Source organism: Symsagittifera roscoffensis, chromosome 6, assembly GCF_963678635.1.
Source record: "Symsagittifera roscoffensis chromosome 6, txSymRosc1.1, whole genome shotgun sequence".
NCBI classification, from domain to species: domain Eukaryota; kingdom Metazoa; phylum Xenacoelomorpha; order Acoela; family Convolutidae; genus Symsagittifera; species Symsagittifera roscoffensis.
The window spans coordinates 17,595,050-17,618,660 of NC_087067.1; the positions used below are offsets into that span (position 1 = coordinate 17,595,050).

The 23,611-nt window shown below is 42.3% G+C and overlaps 2 protein-coding genes across 3 annotated transcripts in view; both read left to right on the forward strand.

The window, feature by feature from the left end:
- Positions 1-23,611, forward strand: part of LOC134848315 (lysosome membrane protein 2-like) — a 146,340-nt gene that overhangs the window by 77,344 nt on the left and 45,385 nt on the right. The gene's annotated exons all lie outside the window — the stretch shown is intronic.
- On the forward strand, positions 11,463-22,745 carry LOC134848157 (phenylalanine--tRNA ligase alpha subunit-like). Its single transcript, XM_063865516.1, has 2 exons — positions 11,463-12,364; positions 21,722-22,745. Exons 1-2 carry the CDS (start codon positions 11,501-11,503, stop codon positions 22,343-22,345), a joined length of 1,488 nt encoding a protein of 495 aa, XP_063721586.1. The 5' UTR covers positions 11,463-11,500; the 3' UTR covers positions 22,346-22,745.

A 23,611-nucleotide genomic window follows, 5' to 3' on the forward strand; every position in this document is an offset into this window, starting at 1 on the left:
TGTGATAGGTATATCAAGAGTATTCAACAAGACACTGACGCAGAGGCCACTCTTGGTAATCGAGAAGGGTCTTCCTAAAATAGCAGCACTTTGACTATTTGGATTTGGGACTATGCATACTTGTTTATTGTCACTTAGTTCATTATACTTTTTCATCCGCAAGCTTACTATTGTCGCTTCGTTTGCTTTCAGCCTTACCCTCCTAATCAAGAATACAGGTGCTTTACTCTCATTCGCCATTATCAAATTTACCGGTTTAATTACGTACTTCTTTTCCGGGTTCCGAATCCTGAACATCGCATTGTTTAGATCAATTGTTACATCGAAATTCGTGATGGAGTCTCTGCCTAAAATGAATTGGTCAGACTCATCTAGATTCTCCACCACGAGAAAGCTCATCCACAAGTTGCGTTCCCCCAAGTTTAGGGCTATTATTGGTGTCCTGCCTAGTACCCGCAGGGCCCCTTTGTTTGCTGCCGACAGTCGTATTCTCGAGTCTATCAAGTCGTCTTTGTCGAAGCCCATCCTCTTCTTCCATGTTTCGCTTGGTATGACGCTCAAGACCGCTCCTGTGTCCAGTAACCCACGCAGTTGAGTCGTTTTTCTGCTTATGTCTAGTACGTGTGCAGATACGTCTGCTTCCGTCCCGATATGCATCGCGTCTTCTTCTAACATGGCACAGTGTCCAATCGATCTCACTTTTAGTTCTTCTCGACCCACGTAGATTTGTCAGGCTAGGTCTTCATCACATGTTATCATGGTCTTCGTGTAGATGTTTATTCCATCTATGTTTAGCATTACCTCATGTGGACCATAGGCTTCCGTATACCTATTGTCGACGCGAACTGATTTGCTGCTACCTCTTGTGAGTAGTGCCCTCACGGCTCTAGAAGTTGTTTGCGGGCTTTTTCACTCAGGTAATATGCGTACACATCAATGTGCATTATCCTCTGATCGCTCGGTTCACTCAGGTTTCTTGTTATTTCGTGACCGCCCAATGTGATTATCGACATTATTCTCGCTCCAGTTTTCGTTATGCCAAATGGTTTTCCCGTCACCATTCTTAGAGTGTTGCAATTACAACCGTGTGTTACGCTCCCTGTGGCTTCTGGCACTGGGATCGTTCTGCAAAGTGTCTCATCCAATCTCTGCTTCTCTATCTCCTGCTTCAGTCATTCCTCGATATCTTTTGTCGCCAAGTCTTGCTTCACTTTGTTGATTGCCTCTGCAGCTGCTTTCTCAATGTTTATATCTAGTGAATTCCCAGCCTCAGCCTCCATGGCAGTTTTGACATGCGTTACAGTTTTCACAGTTTTTGTCAATAATTCCCCACTCGCTGCCTCCGTGATCTTCAAATAGATTTCGGCTTGTCTGTTCCTCGTATTCTGTAGCGCCAGCCAGTGCTAACGTGTGTTTGGGATGATTTTGATTCTTCACAGCCTCCCAAAATAACGGACAGTCCATCCTGAAATGTCACTCTTGATTACAAAAGAAGCACCTTGCGCCTATCTTGATGATTAAGCCACTATAAAACTCATGTTCCTCCGTTTGGCTCATATCTTCTTCATCCAGCGCGTATCCCAGACTTTTCATGCCTTGTTTGTATGTCGTGCAATCCGCTACATGATGATCCACTGATTCGCAATTTGCGCATGACCTACGTTTATCCATATCATCTCTAGGCTTGTACCATGACGACCTTGTGGTTGGCCTCCCCCTTGCATATTCCTGCCTTCTGAGTACGGGTACTTTTTTGGTTTCATCAACATGTACTCCCTAGACTTTTGTCTCATCTCTTCTGGAGTTGGTGCATTATCCTTTGAAAGTGTATAATACGTCGCCAACATCGTTCTTAAGTCGTCGCTTTTTACCCAGTCGATAAATTTGGAGGCGATGCTGAAATTTCTCCTGTTTGTTGTTTCTTCCGGATCACTCTTCTTCTCAAGCTCTCAAGATCTTCCACGAACCGATCGATTGACTCGTCGTCCTTCTGTCTTCTTTTTTCAAATCTCATCATAGCTTGGTTGCCCTTCATTCTTGATCCGAATCGGTTCAAAAGTATTTCAAAGATCTTGTCTGCCGTATCACGTCCCTCTTCCTTTTTGGCTACTACGCATTTCAACGCTGTGCCCTCTAGATTTCTCAGTATTTCTCTGCAGGCCTACCTTTCGTCATTCAAGTTGTCCTGTTCTAAATGTAGTCTCATGATTTCTACCCATGTGTCAATGCAGCCATCCGAGTCGTCTTTAAACTCTTTTGGTTTCTCGAAGGTCTTCCTGGATTTACCAATTCCTCTTTCACTCGATTCAGTGTTCCTTGTCGCGAACGCTTCCAGTGTCCTGTTCATCATTTCCCAGGTGCTTGCCCATGTCATGGCGTCAAGTGCTACATTAGTGTTTGTACTGGAGTCCTCTGGTGCATTCGTAGTGTTTGAGGTTCCACCCTTCATGATTGTCTTGGACCCCCTGCCCCTGTGCCCGTTGCAATCCGGGGTAACGGTGTAGACTCCCGTTTATTCCGTTGCAATTCTATGAAGTCGACTCTGGTGCCTTGTGGTCTATCTGCTACCAGTTTGTCTTGCGCTGTAGAGTTTCTCAAGAGAGCATCCAGTTTGGACTGTATGGCACAAGAACTTTCAGCTTGGTCTTTGCTCACTGTGTCCATTTCGTCTCTAGATTCCACAACTTTTCGTTCACAGTGTCGTACCGTTGCTTCATTTCCTGCATATCCTTTTTGATATGTTTCTTTCGCTCTCTGTCGGTAGCCTCTACCTTTTCTGACATATGTTGTAGCTTTTCTTCCGTCGCCCTTGCCAGGTTGAAGCAGTTGTCTGGATTCTCGTTTTTGTTGTATCGTATTTCCTTTTTTGGCACCTGTCGATCCTTTTCGCTGCACTTCAATTTCTTGTCGATTTGCTCCAACTTTGCCATCAAGTCACCCAGCTCAAAAGAAGTTGTTTTTTTATGGTTAGCTGTCGCCCCACGTTTGACCTGCTCCTCGTCTTGTTTGGCCTCTGTTGTTATTGCGGAAACTGTTCCGAATGTTTTGCTTTTATCGGTTGTTGGTACCATCTCCTCTTTCTCTTTTGGTTTCATTCCGACCATTGCTGCAATCCTCTCTGTGAACGACGTTCTTTTTGTTGGAGAATCGTCTTTTATCGTTTCCGGTGTGTTGCCTTTTGTGTCCTCTGCAATATCAATTGGTGAAAATAGTATCGTCTTCTTTTACTGTTCTTCCGCATTCGGCATTGGTGTTGATTCCGTTGTCTTCCTTTCCACCTCGTCAACACTCTGATTTGGTGTCTCAAGATCGATTTCTATAGCAGGTACCGTTGTTCCATCCACAGCGCTTTCTTTCGTTTTTGTGTTCCTTCACGCATCTTGTATTGACCATGTTCACTGAAATGTTCTTTCTCATCACCTTCGGATTCAATAGTGTTGCTTTCCGTTGTGACAAGTTATGATTCTGCTTTTGTTTTGGTTGTATTTTTTCTGCTATCGGTACCCTACTTCGCTTCATGATTTTTATTTACAAATGTCTTTATTTACAATACTAATATTTAGAAGTTCCTATTTAAAAATTTTTTTTTAAAAAATTTTAAAAATTTTCATAATTCTTGTAAGAACAAATCATTCGAGTTCGTAATCTTAATAGTGTGGACTTTTAGCTGTTTTTGGTCATTCTGACTGGTTCCTGGTGCTTTTACTCAAGTGTTGGGACACTTCACACTATCCCAGGGCGTCTTCTAACTCTCTGAGGACCATATGCTGAAATGTTGGGACACCTCGCACTGTCCCATGACCTCTTTGCTATAGCGTCGGGACATTTAACACTGTCGTAAGACTTTTTGTTCCAGTGTTGGGACGCCTCGTAAGGTCCGAAGACCTCCTGCTCAAGTGTTGGGACACTTCGTACTGTCCCAAGACCTTTCGTCCCAGTGTTGGGACACTTCGCACTGTCGCAAGACCTCTTTGTTCTAGTGTTGGGACACTTCGTACTGTCCCAAGACCTCTCACTTAAGTGTTGGGACACTTCGCACTGTACCAAGACCTCCCTGTTTAAGTGTTGGGACACTTCGCACGGTCACAAGACCTCCCACTCAAGTGTTGGGACACTTCGCACTGTTCCAAGACCTCCCACTCAAGTGTTGGGACACTTAGCATTTTCCCAAGACCCTACGTCCAAGTGTTGGGACACTTCGCACTGTCCCAAGACCTCCCACTCAAGAGTTGGGACACTTCGCATTGTCCCAAGACCTCCCACTCAAGTGTTGGGACACCTCGCACTGTCTCAAGACTACCTGCTCTAGTGTTGGCAAACTTAGCACTGTCCCAAGTCTCCCATTCAAGGGTTCGGACACTTCGCACTGTCCCAAGACCTCCCACTCAAGTGTTGGGACACTTAGCATTGTCCCAAGACCCTTCGTCCAAGTGTTGGGACACTTCGCACTGTCCCAAGACCCCTCAATCAAGCGTTGGGACACTTCGCACTGTCCCAAGACCTCCCTGTTCAAGTGCTGGGACAACTGGCACTATCCCAAGACCTCCCACTCAAGTGGCGTGACACTTAGCACTGTCCCAAGACCTCTCAATCAAGTGTTGGCTCACTTCGCACTGTCCCAAGACCCTTCGTCCAAGTGTTGGGACAGTCGGATCTCTTCTGTTTTGGGACAGTCGGATCTCTCGTTCTTTAGTGTCAGGATAGTCGGATCTCTTATTTTTTAGTGTTGGGACACTTAGATCACTGTCCCTGGTTCCACCACTTGAGCTCTAGTTTTTAAAAAAATCTCCCCAAAACCCAATCTTACTAACCAAAAATTTTACCTACTAGCCCCCCTGAAATTACCTCCTTTTATCAATCCGATGCAAGTCGACACACGACTTGTTAGCTAGTGTCTTGTGATCACCTATTCGTCAAAAGCCGATAAAATTAGATCCGAAAACTTAAAAAAAAATTTAGCGAGAAAAATTGATGAAAAACAGAAAGATGAGTACACCCAAATCTCAAAGGCGACCAATGTCGTCTTTTCAAAAAAATGTCTGGTACCTGACTGTCACGCGTTTTCCTCCCCCCTATTAGCGATCTTATGGGGCATCCTCCTTTTGGGTTCTATAAACTGTGTATTCCCAATCCCCCCACCCGATCCGACCAGGCTACCTTTCTTAATTTGATCTTAAATTTGGATATCCTCGCGTTGCGACTCTTGTTCTGGATCTAAAGATCAATCGTTCTAGACTCTGGATCTTTGAAACTAAATTGACGATATCGATTGTGTAGTTTCTATAATGTGTCCCCCCTTTTTACAATTTGCAGTCGCCAACCTCTATCTTAACCAGCCCCCTTCTAACCTCCCCCTATTTAGCCCCCCTCTTAAGCCGAAAATTACCTTAAGCGCGATGGGTGCTAAAACTCTTGAGAGAAAACCGTAGAAACTGTTTCCAAGCTCTGCTCAAGTAAAAACGTTTCCTCAAAACGGTGGGTATTCGCTTATCCAAAATTACACCTATATCCTAAAATGCTCAGCCTCCATGGCAGTTTTGAGTTGCGTTACAGCTTTCACAGTTTTTGTCGATAATTCCCCACTCGCCGCTGCCTCCGTGATCTTCAAATCGATTTCGGCTTGTCTGTTCCTCGTATTCTGTACCGCAGCCAGTGCTAACTTGTGTTTAGGATGATTTTGATTCTTCACAGCCTCCCAAAATAACAGACAGTCCATCCTGAAATGTCCCTACTGATTACAGAAGAAGCACCTTGCGCCTATCTTGACGATTAAGCCACTATAAAACTCATGTTTCTCCGTTTGGCTCATATCTACTTCATCCGGCGCGTATCCCAGACTTTGCATGCCTTGTTTGTATGTCGTGCGATCCGCTACGTGATGATCCGCTGTTCCCCAATTTGCGCATGACCTACGTTTATCCATATCATCTCTAGGCTTGTACGATGACAACCTTTTTGGTTGGCTTCCCCCTTGCATATTCATGCCTTCTGAGTACGGGTACTTTTTTGGTTTCATCAAGATCTACTCTCTAGATTTTTGTCTCATCTCTTCTGGGGTTGGTGCATTATCTTTTGAAAGTGTTTAATACGTCGCCAACATCGTTCTCAATTCGTCACTTTTTACCCCGTCGATAAACTTTGAGGCGATGCTGAAATTTCTTCTGTTTGTTGATTTTTCCGGATCACTCATTCTTCTCAAGCTCTCAAGATCATCCAGGAACCGATCGATTGACTCGTCGTCCCTCTGTCTTCTTTTTTCAAATCTCATCATATCTTGGTGGCCCTTCATTCCTGATCTGAAACGGTTCAACAGTTTTTCGAAGATCTTGTCTTCGTATCACGTTCCTCTTCCTTCTTTGCTACTACACATTTCAACGCTGTGCCCTCTAGATTGCTCAGTATTGCTCTGCAGGCCTGCCTTTCGTCATTCAAGTTGTCCTGTTCTAAATGTAGTCTCATGACTTCTACCCATGTGTCAATGCAGCCATCCGAGTCGTCTTTAAACTCTTTTGATTTCTTGAACGTCTTCCTGGATTTACCACTTCCTCTTTCACTCGATTCAGTGTTCCTTGTCGCGATCGCTTCCAGTAACCTGTTCATCATTTCCCAGGTGCTTGCCCATGTCATGGCGTCAGGTGCTACATTAGTGTTCGTACTGGAGTCCTCTGGTGCATTGGTAGTGTTTGAGGTTCCACGCTTCATGATGGTCTTGGACCCCCAGCCCCTGTGCTCGTTGCAACCCGGGGTAACGGTGTAGACTCCCGTTTATTCCGTTGCGGTTCTATGAAGTCGACTCTGGTGCCTTGTGGTCTATCTGCTACCAGTTTGTCTTGCGCTGTAGAGTTTCTCAAGAGAGCATCCAGTTTCGACTGTATGGCAGAAGAACTTTCAGCTTGGTCATTGCTCATTGTTTCCAATCTCGTCTCTAGATTCCACAACTTTTCGTTCACAGTGTCGTACCATTGCTTCATTTCCTTCATATCCTTTTTGATATGTGGCTTTCGCTCTTTGTCGGTAGCCTCTACCTTGTCTGACATCTGCTGTAGCTTTTCTTCCGTCACCCTTGCCAGGTTGAAGCAGTTGTGTGGATTCTCGGATTGGATTCTGTTGTTATTGCGGAAACTGTTCCGAATGTTTTGCTTTTATCGTTCGTCGGTACCACCTCCTCTTTTTCTTTTGGTTTCAATCCGACCATTGCTGCAATCCTCTCTGTGAACGACGTTCTTTTTGTTTGAGAATCGTCTTTTATCGTTTCCGGTGTGTTGCCTGTTGTGTCCTCTACAGAATCAATTGGTGAAATTAATATCGTCTTCTTTTCCTGTTCTTCCGCATTCGGCATTGGTGTTGGTTCCGTTGTCTTCCTTTCCACCTCGTCAACACTCTGATCTGGTGTCTCAATATCAATTTCTACAGCAGGTACCGTTGGTCCATCCACAGCGCTTTCTTTCGTTTTGTGTTCCTTCACGCATTTTGTATTGACCATGTTCACTGAAATGTTTTTTCTCCTTACTTTCGGATTCGATAGTGTTGCTTTCCGTTGTGACAAATTATGATTCTGCCTATGTTTTGGTAGTCTGTTTTCTGCTATCGGTACCCTACTTCGCTTCATGATTTTTATTTACAAATTTCTTCATTTACAATTTCAATATTTAGAAGTTCCTATTCTAAAATTTGAAAAAAAAAAATTTAAAAATTTTTTTCCTAATTCTTGTATGAAAAAATCATTCGAGTTCGTAATCCTAATAGTGTGGACTCTTAGCTGTTTTTGGTCATTCTGAGTGTTCTTGGTGCTTTTACCCAAGTGTTGGGTCACTTCACACTATCCCAGGACGTCTTCTAACTCTCTTAGTACCCTATGCTCAAGTGTTGGGACACCTCGCACTGTCCCATGACCTCTTCGTTATAGGGTCGGGACGCTTAACACTGTCCCAAGACTTTTGGTTCAGGTGCTGGGACACCTCGCACTGTCCCAAGACCTCTTTGTTCTATTGTTGGACCTAGTACTATCCGAAGACCTCTCACTCAAGTGTTGGGACACTTCGCACTGTCCCATGACCTCTCTGTACAAGTGTTGGGACACTTCGCACTGTCCAAGACCTCCCACTCAAGTGTTGGGACACTTCGCACTGTCCCAAGGCCTCCCACTCAAGTGTTGGGACACTTAGCACTGTCCCAAGACCCTTCGTCCAAGTGTTGGGATACTTCGCACTGTCCCAAGACCTCCCACTCAAGTGTTGGGACACCTCGCACTGTCCCATGACTCTCTGCTCTAGTGTTGGGAAACTTCGTACTGTCCCAAGACCCCTCACTCAAGCGTTCGGACACCTCGCACTGTCCCATGACTCTCTGCTCTAGTGTTGGGAAACTTCGTACTGTCCCAAGACCCCTCACTCAAGCGTTGGGACACTTCGCACTGTCCCAAGACCTCCCTGTTCAAGTGTTGGGACACTTCGCACTGTCCCAAGACCTCCCACTCAAGTGTTGGGACACTTAGCACTGTCCCAAGACCTTCCACTCAAGTGTTGGGATATTTAGCACTGTTCCAAGACCTCCCACTCAAGTGTTGGGACACTTCGCACTGTCCCAAGACCCTCCGTCCAAGTGTTGGACAGTCGGATCTCTTCTGTTTTGGGACAGTCGGATCTCTCGTTCTTTAGTTTCGGGATAGTCGGATCTCTTGTTCTATAGTGTTGAGACACCTAGATCACTGTCCCTGGTTCCACCACTTGAGCTCTAGTTTTAGAAAAAATCTCCCCAAAACCCAATCTTACTAACCAAAAAATTTACCTACTAGCCCCCCTGAAATTGCCTCCCCTTATCAATCCGATGAAAGTCGACACACGACTTGTTAGCTAGTGTCTTGTGATCACCTATTCGTCAAAAGCCGATAAAAATGTATTCGAAATTTAAAAAAAAATTTAGCGAGAAAAATTGATGAAAAAAAGAAAGATGAGTACACCCAACCTTCTTTTGGGTGGTGAGTGGTGGAACCTTCTTTTGATCCAGTTTACCACTTCGCTGGGCACCTCTTCCGGTCAGGTCCCCCAATGGTCCGCTGATATGACAAGCTACCTGAAAGCCTTAAAACGCCCCACACTCGGGCACCTGTACAACTTTGCTAACTTGATCGAGGATTTTTTCAGTTGCTGCGACAAACTTGAGCATGATATGGCGAATTCTAAATTTTCAAAAATTTTTATTTCTCCCATAATCAAGATAAAAGTTCCAAATATGACCGACTGGCGCAAATATAAAGCTATTGGCCTAACCGCGCAATTTAATTAGTTGAATGCTAAAATAGTGAGCTCATGGTTAAGCGTTAGTATCCCCAGACCACGACGTCACTCAAAAAATCAGGGCTACGACATTATTATCATATTAATAATAATTTTGTTCAGTAGATAAAAATCACCTTGTGCATTGAATAAAGATCAGCCCTGTCCCTGAATTCTTAGCTTCTTTCTATTTGAAAATGACTTTGATGTTAATTTAAATTCAATTCAGGCCATTCCGTGAAGCTAAAACTTGTTAAAAATGCAATTTGCAGTCTCTCACTGAAACTCTTCCGATTTCCTGAATCCGGTCAAAGAGCTGTCTTCTTGTCGACCAGGAAGTGTAAGAAAATCCTCCTAATTGCCCTCCTGATTCTCGGGAATTGGCCCGTAACAATTGTAGCTGTACAATCGTTACAACTCAGAGTGTTCTTCCGTAAAAATCCTTGAATATGACTTCAATACTTTTCTTTATAGCTCGTACCTCTATGCTTTGATTTTTGCGGCTTTTTAGTTGCCGCTTAATTTCAAGGTCGGGACGTGTCTTTACTAATGAACCTTTGTTAAAATGAAAAGAAAAGCTGACCCCTATCAAATCGTTCAATTGAATTATTAACGCTCCTAATCACTCAAAACAGCTAATTTTCTCCATTAAACATCTTTTTCTAAATATAATCAGAAGGTCAAAAGTATCATAGTAACCGAGGTTACAGTCTCGAGTCTGCAACAGTCGCCTACTTAAGTCACATATGAGGTTAAAAAAAATAGGCCCTATTACCATTGGCTCAAGAGTCAGGGATACTATCTTTTGTGTTTTTCTACCTCGAACGGTCGGAGCCAATTCGGTTCACTTGCGACATGAGACTAAAACCTTTGTTACAGCTTAAAGGCCACTACCAAAATACCCCCACTCTAGAAAATTAGAACGGCCCCATACTTAGGTCTCAAAATACCTAAAACACGCGAACGCCGTTAAAAACAGGGTCGGAACAATCCATATAGCTAGTTTTTTATTAGACAGTGGACCTTTGATCCATTTCAGATGGATCAACCTAAACCTCTCCTTACCTCAGCATAACAATATAAAACACACTCAAGAAATTTAAATTGGGTACTCACATACCCGCACACTCTCTAGAATTGAGTAACTAACTTAATGAGTAACTCTAGAACAATTGGTAATCAAGTTTAATTCGAGGAGTTTTAAATGAATGAGTTTTAGCTTGAAAAATAAGTTTTTGGTCTGGACCATTGGGCAACTTAGGTTCTTCTGATCTTATTTTCTGATATTTTCAGTTGTCGCGAGAATCTTGAGCATGACATGCTCAATTTGAATTTTTGAAAAATTCTATTTCACCCCAAAATGTCTTTTGCGTTGCTCAAGGTCAAACTTCCAACTATGACTGACTGGCACAGTCCCTTCCTCACATCCAGTCAAAATTTTCGGAGAAATTTATAGATATAGAAGAGTAAATTGTAATGTGGATAGAAGTAAAGAGAGTAATGTGGAAAAAAGTATATAGTTGGGAATCAAGTCAACCAGTTTGAGAAAACTAACACCTGCACAGAATAAACCGGAGTTGAAAGTGACTCAAAAAGACTGACCTGATATGACGCGGACGGTCTATCATATCCTTATATAAAGCTGCACTATTGTTCCAATAGCTCTACAAATTAGAAATTTGTTCGAAAGTAGTTTTTATCATTAGTGTCGAGTACACAGACTGCGTTTGCAACCTGTATTTCTAGGGCGACTCTCTGCTTAAGAAAACTACCTGCCCTAGGCTTCTCGGCACACGTGCGCAAGTTCTTACAAAGCTTGTGCAGAAAAACTTCATTGATAGGGCCGGCGGCACCCTGAACTTCAAAAGCTATTGGTTAAAAAATATATCCATCATTAATTAAATCTCTCTATTTGTCAGATTTTCGATCTTCCGCCGCGCCAGTGCCGGGGTTTTGTATGACCCGATATGACATGCATTTCAGTCATTCTGGTCGAATGTCACATCTAGCAATGCACCTACACTTCATATTTAATCGACGATTTTTAATCAATAAAGTGTTTCTTTTTCTCCGCCTGGAAGCATTGAATGCCAGTAATGATTCTTGCCGGTCGCAAGCCCGTTTAAAGGAGGAGGGTTGGTGATAGGAAGAGCATCCAGCCGTGAAACTCCGCTTAACCAACTGATTCATGAATACGCCAATGATGATTTTTTTTAAAGATTAAGATGGATGCTGTTGTGCTAAAAGTGTTGAGTGAAAACGAAGTCATTCCCGATACACGAGTTTTTGCCAAAAACAATGGGAAGAAACACCAAGAAATTGTTGGAGTTATGAAAAGTCTTCAGTCACTGGGTGATATAATCGCAACTAAAGAGTTATCAGAGGAAAAATGGATTTTAACCGATGAAGGTTCTAAAACATTGTCTTCCGGCAGCTTAGAAGCAAGATTGTTTCAATGCGTGTCAGAAAATGGTTCACAGCTGGATGAGCTTAAAAAGTCTTTCGAGGGTTTTAGTGTTGCTTTTGGAAAAGCAACGTCAAAAAAGTGGATCTCGCTTGATAAAGCGTCTGGAATGGTCACAAAGAACCTTGACTGCATAGTTGATGATGTACAAAAGGATCTTGAGTCGCTGAATCTGGGAGAAAATATACCTCAGAAGACACTGGACGATTACAAGAAACGAAAGCTTATAGAGAAGAGAATTGAGAAGTTTTATGAGATCTCGAAGGGACCAGGATTCTCTTTAGAAACAGAAAAACTTGCTACTGATCTAACAACTGAAATGATAATAAGTGGGGCCTGGAAATCTCAAGCGTTCAAAGCATATAACTTTTCAGCGAACGGGCGCTTGCCTGACTCAGGTCATTTGCATCCCTTAATGAAGGTACGGAGTGAGTTCCGACAAATTTTTCTCGAGATGGGATTCTCAGAGATGCCAACTAACAATTTCGTGGAGAGTTCCTTCTGGAATTTTGATGCACTATTTCAACCTCAGCAACATCCTGCACGAGATGCACACGATACTTTCTTTGTGAGCCAACCTGCGCAATGTAACAAGACTCAAATACCAGCGGATTACATGGAAGCGGTTAGTAAAGCTTTTAGTAGAAACGAGAAATCTGCTGAATAGTTACTAGTTTTTTATGCCAAAATTTAAGGGTACACTCCATGAAAACCGAACAGGGAGAGTTCGCTGATAAGGCGACTGCTTTTCCTACCTTCTATTTACTGCCATGCTTTTCTTTGGATACACTTGTGTTATGGCTCAGATGAGGCCGATAACATAAGGGTCAGATAAGGCCGATAACATATTGAAGCCTATAACCCTGATCTATACATGGAAACTTGTGTTATTTTTGCCACTCCGATTGTTTGACCGGGTATTACAAGGGTGTTGCAACGAGGTTCTAGACTTTTTATGGTAAAAAGTTTGTTCACAGAATTTGCACGTAAAAATTTGCAACCGGGTATTAGAAGTTTTCCTCAAACAACTTAGTTCCGAATATTTCGCTGATCAATCAACCACCCATCGCATCTGGCATAGAGGTAGGACACCTGCTTGAGACGGCAAAGGCATGTGATTCCAATCCGGCCGGGACCTTTTTTTTAGCCAGAAATTATTATTTTTTTTTACTATTGTCCGTCTGTTTATTTTTTTTCGGCTTATTTACCGAAGCACAAACTCTTTTTGAAAGTTCAGCTTTCTTAATTCCTGAATGCCATTTCTAAAGCCCTATTTGTGGTGACAATTGGATTACTAGATCTTTTGCTCAAATTTAGTTTCATTTTTTTGAATTTTTTGATAAAACTTTTTTAACGCTTGCGATTAGCAAGCGTTAACAAACCAGAATTTTTTTTTTTCGGTTTATCAACTAGTTTAACAGAATCTTTCGTATCATTCTACCTTTTTTGGGTTAGCAACTAGTTCAACAGAATCACTTATATCATTTTGGCTCACATGAAATCAAAAGTCAGTCTTTAATTTGCGCATGTGGCAAAGAGGTAACGCACCTGCCTATAAAGACAAAGGTCAATGTCAATGGTTTGAATCCGGCCAGGACCTGTTTTTTTTGCAAGCGGAAAAATGTCCGCGCTTTGAAAAATCTTGTTTGTCTGCTTTTTGTTGACTTTATTACTGCAGCGCCAAATTTGCCTAAAATTTGGGCATTTTTACTCGAATTTTCCGGTTTAGGGCTAGTAATTAGTTCCAAGGAATTTTGCCCATTTTTGGTTTTTTTTCATGCTGTGCATTAAAAGTTTCTGATTTTTTTATTACGCTTGCAAACTGGAATAGACTTTTTTCGGGACCATAACTTGTTTAACAAATCAGTTGAATCACTTCTTTTCATTTCTGTTCTTATCTTCTCGTCACTTCTCTTCTTATCTTTTCTTAACTCTTTCCAGGTTGCTTCTCCCTTGGCCTGGAGGTAAAGCAGTTGCCTTTGTACTCTACGGTCTGGAGTTCGAGTCTTGGCCGGATCTTGTTTTTTTTCAGTATCAAAGAAAATGTAAAAGAAAAATCCCAGAAAAACGAATAGTTGGTTTTTTGTTTGTTCGCTCAGGATTTGTCGTCTAAATTGCCACAAAACGGATTATGCTTATTCCTTGTAGTTGCAAGTGCAAATGTTGTTCATTCTAATTTCAAGGGGGGACTTTGAAGATTAAAAAAAATTATCATTATTTTTTTTTTGGTTTAGTTGATATCTGCTCAAAAATGGTCGACTTAGTTGCTTAATCACTGATATTTTTTGCTGTAGGTAACTTTCATTGCAGTTGCAAGTGCAAGTGCTGTTCATTCCAGTTTGAAGGGGGAATTGAAAGATTTTAAAAAACCAAAAAACCATTTTTTTCGGTTCAAGTGGTTTCAGCTCAAAGATTGTTGGCTTAGTTGCCACATCACTGATTTTTTTTTGTGCTATGCGACAACTCTCCCAAGTTCGATTTCTGTCGGGAGCTGTTTTTTGTCAAAACTGAAAATTTTAGATTATTCTAGACTTTCGTGTCTGCTAATTGTTGTCGGCTTAGGTCCCACAGAAATATATCTTGAGCATTTTCTTCATTTAAAATACTCTATTAAAAATTTGTTTTCTACGTTGTTTTTAATTTTACCAATTTCGGTTCGGTAAAATTAGAGAAGTTTCGTTTTCATTTGTTTTTCTTATTTTTTGTTTGCTCGGCTTTAAAGTTTTTTTGTTAAAGTTAATCGGCTGAGTGGCATCATATTGCATCGGTGGCCGAGTGAAACAAGTTGCTTATGCGTGTGAGTTTTTTGAAGGGGTAATTCAATATTTTTTGAAAGTTATCATGTTTTTTATGCAATTTTTTTAAAAACATTTTTGAAAAAAAAAAACGATTTTTTTAAAGTTTTTTCTCTGTTTGATTTGTCTTTTCATTTTCTGCTAATCATAGTCTTAATTTTTTGTATAGCAAGCAAACGAAGCTCCTCTATAAAAAGTTTTCTTTTTTTTGTTCCGATCGTTAAAGTGCATTGAATTATTACATGCAATAATTGTGATCGCGATTAGCAAGCGTTATCAATTCGGAACGTAAACTTATTCTTGTTAACAAGTTGTCCTATAAAATCACCAAATACTTATCTGAAATCAGCATTTTTCTCAACCAATAGATATATTTTGAGCATTTTTTCATTTAAAATACCTACTCTAATAAAATTTTGTTTTCTACGTTGTTTTTAATTTTATTCAATTTCGATTTAGTCTTGGCTCTGCTGGTGTCTGCTCAAGTTTTTCGGCTTTAAAACTGCTTTTTTTCTATGCTAATATAACTTCCATTTTTCTTATTCGCCGTGTTTTTTTGTAAAATGAATTCATTCAAGAAAAAGGTATGAAAGTAAAAGTAGATCTAGCTGTTGTCGACATTTTCAAAACTTTTTTTGACATAGCAGCTTTTGTCTCAATTTCAGTCTACTTTTGGTCATGGTGTTTGTGTTTTATCGAAATTTGTGTGAATTTTTGGTCGACTTCGTTACCGCAGAACAGGCGCGGATCTAGGAATTTCTCGAGGGGGTGGGGGCTTAATTTCAAAAAAAAAATTGAAAATTTTTTCGATTTTTTGTTTAGGTCGACCAAATTGATTTTCTGAGCTCTCCTCAAAGCACTATAAAGGCCCTAATTTGACCAAATTTTCTGCGACGCAGGCAAATTTTGAAAAAAAAGCAGGCCAGAAAAAGCATTTTTAGGCATTTTTGGGAAATTTTCACCAAAAAATCTCGTTTTTTCGGCGCGCGCTTCTCTTTAAAATTAGTATATATTGGCGCCAAAGGAGCCCTTGGAAAAATTTTAGGGTCCGTCAGCCAAAAATGGATATCTCAAAATAGTATTAAGGGGGACCCTTTAGGTCGGCACGGGGTCGAATCCCTGAGGGGGGGGGGGCGTCCGCGCCCCTTAATCCGCTACTGCCGCAGAAGGGACTTTTTTGAAGTTCACATCTGTGTAGCCTTCCTAATGTCATTTGTAAATGTTCTGAAAGTGCAAATAATTTAAGATTTTCTGCAGTTTTATGTATAGGCTGAAAAACGATTTTTTGATTTGTCGATTTATCTGCACGTTTTTATTTTTATTCATTTTTTTTTATCGCAAATGATGCAAAGATAAGCTTCGCTTAGTTGTGTACGCTGGCGATTAGCAAGAATTATTCAATTGGAACCTTGAGTTTTTTAGGCAAATATCTTGTGTCCATAATACTCCGTCTTTTGACTAACTGAATCGTTTCACCAGCCTCGACGAAAACCTTAGCCAATCAACTTCTCTTGAGCTTGTGCGCATTCTAAATGTCCGTTCGTTCTGTCTTCAGTAGTTATGTCGGCTTTAATTTCACAAATTCGATTTTTTAAAGGTTTTTCCGCGTTAAAGGTTCACTCAACTTCGTTCTGTTTTTGTTATTTCGTTTACGCAAGTATTTTGGGTTCAGTTGCCGCACGGTTAATGTTTCTGAATGCTTACATAATGTGTTAGGTTGTGTTTCTCGGCATGTTTGCTTCAAATTGAACAGTAAGCGAGACAAACACTAGAAAATTTACTACCTGAAGATTTTTGATTTTTTCTCAAATTTGTTTCGATTCAGTTGCTTCTTTTTCATTTAACTCAGCTGGTTTGCAGTGCTTTGTTTGTTGTACCGCAAATATTGCGAAACTTTGTTTTGCCTTTGTGTTACATTGGCGTTCGGTCCACCGTGTCATTTGCGCCACGCGTTTGACGGTAAATCGTCAATTTTGCCAAATTAATAAATCGTATTGTTAATTGCTTCATCTTCGACCAGAAACTCCAGTCAGAATATCAGGTTTTTGTCTAAATGTTGCTCTTTTGCGAGAACCGATTGCCCTCAATTGAGGTCATAATTGACCTGAGAAGTATGAAAAACAAAAATTAATCATAATCGGATAATTTATAAGTTAGTAAACTGATAATCGTTAAGTTAGGTTTGAAACTGCATTTTGGTTCCCCGTTTTTCCCCCGGGTAGTAGACACGGGTAGTTTCAACCGGGTAGTAGACACGGGTAGTTTCAACCGGTTAGTAGACACGGGTAGTTTCAACCGGGTAGTAGACACGGGTAGTTTCAACCGGGTAGTAGACACGGGTAGTTTCAACCGGGTAGTAGACACGGGTAGTTTCAACCGGGTAGTAGACACGGGTAGTTTCAACCGGGTAGTAGACACGGGTAGTTTCAACCGGGTAGTAGACACGGGTAGTTTCAACCGGGTAGTAGACACGGGTAGTTTCAACCGGGTAGTAGACACGGGTAGTTTCAACCGGGTAGTAGACACGGGTAGTTTCAACCGGGTAGTAGACACGGGTAGTTTCAACCGGGTAGTAGACACGGGTAGTTTCAACCGGGTAGTAGACACGGGTAGTTTCAACCGGGTAGTAGACACGGGTAGTTTCAACCGGGTAGTAGACACGGGTAGTTTCAACCGGGTAGTAGACACGGGTAGTTTCAACCGGGTAGTAGACACGGGTAGTTTCAACCGGGTAGTAGACACGGGTAGTTTCAACCGGGTAGTAGACACGGGTAGTAGACACGGGTAGTTTCAACCTGGTAGTAGACACGGGTAGTTACAACCGGCTAGTAGACACGGGTAGTTTCAACCGGGTAGTAGACACGGGTAGTTTCAACTGGGTAGTAGACACGGGTAGTTTCAGCCGGGTAGTAGACACGGGTAGTTTCAACCGGGTAATAGACACGGGTAGTTTCAACCGGGTAGTAGACACGGGTAGTTTCAACCGGGTAGTAGACACGGGTAGTTTCAACCGGGTAGTAGACACGGGTAGTTTCAACCGGGTAGTAGACACGAGTAGTTTCAACCGGGTAGTAGACACGGGTAGTTTCAACCGGGTAGTAGACACGGGTAGTTTCAACCGGGTAGTAGACACGGGTAGTTTCAACCGGGTAGTAGACACGGGTAGTTTCAACCGGGTAGTAGACACGGGTAGTTTCAACCGGGTAGTAGACACGGGTAGTTTCAACCGGGTAGTAGACACGGGTAGTTTCAACCGGGTAGTAGACACGGGTAGTTTCAACCGGGTAGTAGACACGGGTAGTTTCAACCGGGTAGTAGACACGGGTAGTTTCAACCGGGTAGTAGACACGGGTAGTTTCAACCGGGTAGTAGACACGGGTAGTTTCAACCGGGTAGTAGACACGGGTAGTAGACACGGGTAGTTTCAACCGGGTAGTAGACACGGGTAGTTACAACCGGGTAGTAGACACGGGTAGTTTCAACCGGGTAGTAGACACGGGTAGTTTCAACCGGGTAGTAGACACGGGTATTTTCAGCCGGGTAGTAGACACGGGTAGTTTCAACCGGGTAATAGACACGGGTAGTTTCAACCGGGTAGTAGACACGGGTAGTTTCAACCGGGTAGTAGACACGGGTAGTTTCAACCGGGTAGTAGACACGGGTAGTTTCAACCGGGTAGTAGACACGAGTAGTTTCAACCGGGTAGTAGACACGGGTAGTTTCAACCGGGTAGTAGACACGGGTAGTTTCAACCGGGTAGTAGACACGGGTAGTTTCAACCGGGTAGTAGACACGGGTAGTTTCAACCGGGTAGTAGACACGGGTAGTTTCAACCGGGTAGTAGACACGGGTAGTTTCAACCGGGTAGTAGACACGGGTAGTTTCAACCGGGTAGTAGACACGGGTAGTTTCAACCGGGTAGTAGACACGGGTAGTTTCAACCGGGTAGTAGACACGGGTAGTTTCAACCGGGTAGTAGACACGGGTAGTTTCAACCGGGTAGTAGACACGGGTAGTTTCAACCGGGTAGTAGACACGGGTAGTAGACACGGGTAGTTTCAACCGGGTAGTTTCAACCGGGTAGTAGACACGGGTAGTTACAACCGGGTAGTAGACACGGGTAGTTTCAACCGGGTAGTAGACACGGGTAGTTTCAACCGGGTAGTAGACACGGGTAGTTTCAGCCGGGTAGTAGACACGGGTAGTTTCAACCGGGTAATAGACACGGGTAGTTTCAACCGGGTAGTAGACACGGGTAGTTTCAACCGGGTAGTAGACACGGGTAGTTTCAACCGGGTAGTAGACACGGGTAGTTTCAACCGGGTAGTAGACACGAGTAGTTTCAACCGGGTAGTAGACACGGGTAGTTTCAACCGGGTAGTAGACACAGGTAGTTTCAACCGGGTAGTAGACACGGGTAGTTTCAACCGGGTAGTAGACACGGGTAGTTTCAACCGGGTAGTAGACACGGGTAGTTTCAACCGGGTAGTAGACACGGGTAGTTTCAACCGGGTAGTAGACACGGGTAGTTTCAACCGGGTAGTAGACACGGGTAGTTTCAACCGGGTAGTAGACACGGGTAGTAGACACGGGTAGTTTCAACCGGGTAGTAGACACGGGTAGTTACAACCGGGTAGTAGACACGGGTAGTTTCAACCGGGTAGTAGACACGGGTAGTTTCAACCGGGTAGTAGACACGGGTAGTTTCAGCCGGGTAGTAGACACGGGTAGTTTCAACCGGGTAATAGACACGGGTAGTTTCAACCGGGTAGTAGACACGGGTAGTTTCAACCGGGTAGTAGACACGGGTAGTTTCAACCGGGTAGTAGACACGGGTAGTTTCAACCGGGTAGTAGACACGGGTAGTTTCAACCGGGTAGTAGACACGGGTAGTTTCAACCGGGTAGTAGACACGGGTAGTTTCAACCGGTTAGTAGACACGGGTAATTTCAACCGGGTAGTAGACACGGGTAGTTTCAACCGGGTAGTAGACACGGGTAGTTTCAACCGGGTAGTAGACACGGGTAGTTTCAACCGGGTAGTAGACACGGGTAGTTTCAACCGGGTAGTAGACACGGGTAGTTTCAACCGGGTAGTAGACACGGGTAGTTTCAACCGGGTAGTAGACACGGGTAGTTTCAACCGGGTAGTAGACACGGGTAGTTTCAACCGGGTAGTAGACACGGGTAGTTTCAACCGGGTAGTAGACACGGGTAGTTTCAACCGGGTAGTAGACACGGGTAGTTTCAACCGGGTAGTAGACACGGGTAGTTTCAACCGGGTAGTAGACACGGGTAGTTTCAACCGGGTAGTAGACACGGGTAGTTTCAACCGGGTAGTAGACACGGGTAGTTTCAACCGGGTAGTTTCAACCGGGTAGTAGACACGGGTAGTTTCAACCGGGTAGTAGACACGGGTAGTTTCAACCGGGTAGTAGACACGGGTAGTTTCAACCGGGTAGTAGACACGGGTAGTTTCAACCGGGTAGTAGACACGGGTAGTTTCAACCGGGTAGTAGACACGGGTAGTTTCAACCGGGTAGTAGACACGGGTAGTTTCAACCGGGTAGTAGACACGGGTAGTAGACACGGGTAATTTCAACCGGGTAGTAGACACGGGTAGTTTCAACCGGGTAGTTTCAATCGGGTAGTAGACACGGGTAGTTTCAACCGGGTAGTAGACACCGGTAGTTTCAGCCGGGTAGTAGACACGGGTAGTTTCAACCGGGTAGTAGACACGGGTAGTTTCAACCGGGTAGTAGACACGGGTAGTTTCAACCGGGTAGTAGACACGGGTAGTTTCAACCGGGTAGTAGACACGGGTAGTTTCAACCGGGTAGTAGACACGGGTAGTTTCAACCGGGTAGTAGACACGGGTAGTTTCAACCGGGTAGTAGACACGGGTAGTTTCAACCGGGTAGTAGACACGGGTAGTTTCAACCGGGTAGTTTCAACCGGGTAGTAGACACGGGTAGTTTCAACCGGGTAGTAGACACGGGTAGTTTCAACCGGGTAGTAGACACGGGTAGTTTCAACCGGGTAGTAGACACGGGTAGTTTCAACCGGGTAGTAGACACGGGTAGTTTCAACCGGGTAGTAGACACGGGTAGTTTCAACCGGGTAGTAGACACGGGTAGTTTCAACCGGGTAGTAGACACGGGTAGTTTCAACCGGGTAGTAGACACGGGTAGTTTCAACCGGGTAGTAGACACGGGTAGTTTCAACCGGGTAGTAGACATTTCCCCCGTAAATAACTTTGTTCACAGGATGCCTCAGATTGGTGGTCAAATCCTTCAAATCTGTATTTTGGTCAGCTAACAGACAAATTTTGAGCTTGTGTTCATTTTAAATGCCAGTTCCATTCAAAACCGATTTTTTGTGAGAGTCGATGAACTCTTATATAGATCTTTGTGATTTTTTTGTTTTAAATTTTTAAAGTGCACTTCATTTATTTTAATGAAAGGAAGGAAAATTCAAATATTGAGCAGTTTTTTAGAAATCCCAGCGGACTAAAAGCTTTACCTATTGATCCAGTTTTCTCTAATTGAGTTAATTTAATCAAAAATGTACGAAATTTTCGGTAGATAAATTTTGAGACATTATTCAAAAAAAATTGTCTCATTTTCTGTCAGTTAGGTTGCCATGCTATTTTTTGTTATATTGAAAGTGATGTGAAGCTTCGCTTCGCCACTTTGTCATAATAGTACACCACATGGTCTTTTTGTTTCCACATTGTCTCTCTGTTTCTACATTGTCTCTCTGTTTCCTTTTTGAGGTTGGAAGGATTTTTCCGCTGTTCTTTGCACAGTTAGGTACCACGAAACAGGCTTACGAGGTTGAAGCATATTTTATTTTGCAGACGTTTCAGTCGTAATTCGAGCTATTTTCCAAAAATTTTGAAGCAATTATTGCGGTGCCGTGAAAAAATTGTCTTAATGTGTTAGTTTTCCAACCAGCTCAGACAGAACTATGCACAATTCTTGACTTCTGGCGATGGCCAAATAATCTTCAATTAACTTGTAGTTTTTAAGCATCAGTTCGCGCCTCCTTCAAACTAAAAGAAGTTGTTATTCTGAAAAATCAAATATTAAAGAACGTCGTAATTTGCTGTGATAATCGTGGATGAAATTTTCAGTGCTACTTGCAGATCAGCTGGCCATGTTTGATAAATTTATAAAGGTTGCTTAGGTGAAGAAAATGCATTCGGAAGGAGGATCAGGATCGATAGGGTACCAATACGACTGGAGTGAAGAAGAGGCACTGAAGAACCTTCTGAGAACTCACACAACTGCAGTGTCATCACGCATGTTGTACAAATTGGCACAGAAAACGAAATCAACTGGAAAGTTCGAGCCAGTTAAATTGTTCTCAATCGACCGTGTGTTCCGAAATGAGACCTTGGATGCAACGCATTTGGCCGAATTCCATCAAATCGAAGGCTTAGTTGCGGATTATGATTTGACCTTGGGGAATCTCATTGGAATGTTGTACGAGTTCTTCAATAAACTTGGAATCAAGAATCTCAGATTCAAGCCTGCGTATAATCCATACACTGAGCCCAGTATGGAGGTCTTTAGTTTCCACCCAGGGTTGAAAAAATGGATCGAAATTGGTAATTCTGGAATTTTCCGACCCGAAATGCTAATACCAATGGGTTTGCCCGAAGACGTTTCAGTCATTGCGTGGGGACTATCACTTGAACGACCGACAATGATTAAGTATAAGCTGGACAACATTCGAGATTTGTGTGGTCACAAAGTTAACCTTCAGATGGTGTATGACAACCCGCTTTGTAGAATTGAGAAGCATTAAAATGTACTTAATTAAATATTGCCTGACAGATAAAATATTGACTTGGAAGGGAAATAACTAAAATTGTAAATTTCTATTTGGCTTGATAAAAATTTTGCAAATTTTGTGTCTGCTACAATTTGAAAAATAGTTCAGCTGGTTTTTTGTTGCATGTCTTAATATTTGAAAGTGTTATTACCCTTACGATAAGCAAGGCTATTGTTTACGTAGTTCACAGGAATCATCTGGACTCCTGGTGATACCTTGGCTCATAATGAATTTGAACTTTTTAGTGTCTGCTGCTCACTTAGCCGTGAAGTAACGAATACGCTTAGGATGATTAGGGTCCTGGTGTTAAATTGGTATTTACGTACTTAATTAAATATTGCCTGACAGATAAAATATTGACTTGGAAGGGAAATAACTAAAATTGTAAATTTCTATTCGGCTTGATAAAAATTTAGCAAATTTTGTGTCTGCTACAATTTGAAAAATAGTTCAGCTGGTTTTTTGTTGCATGTCTTAATATTTGAAAGTGTTATAACCCTTACGATAAGCAAGGCTATTGTTTACGTAGTTCACAGGAATCATCTGGACTCCTGGTGATACCTTGGCTCATAATGAATTTGAACTTTTTAGTGTCTGCTGCTCACTTAGCCGTGAAGTAACGAATACGCTTAGGAAGATTAGTGTCCTGGAGTTGAATCTGACTAGGACCTGCTTTTTTTCAAACGGTTAAGATTCCGATTCAAAAAAATTTTGGTCTAATATTTGTTTGCTTAAATTTTTTCGGCTTAGTTGTCTTATCTAAGAACCGTTTTGTTTTGCTGTAAACAGTTTTCACTGTAGTTGCTATAAGTGTTCGAGCATTTCATAAATCCGGCCGAATCGAAATGTGTTTTTTACATTGATTGTAATTTTACCAACTCGATTCGTAAAAAATTCATATTTTAATTTGTCTTTTTTATCGGCTAAGTTTCAGCTTAGTTCATTTCGACCTAGTGGCCTCTAATTGCTTTGTTTGGGGATCGAAAAAAGTTTTTGTGTGCGTGTGTGTGTTCTGAGGGAAATTTTTTTTTTGATTTTTTTTCGGCATGAAAGGTTTTTGCTCAAGTGTTTAACAGTAATGTAGGTAGTGAAGACTCTTATGTAGGACTTGGTCAGTTTTTTTTGTTTTTTTTTCGGGAAAAACTCTTAAAATGCTCTAATAACTACAGATATGCATTCTTTCATATTAATGCATTTATCAATACACTTAGGTATATATGCGCTTTTTGAGTTCAATTT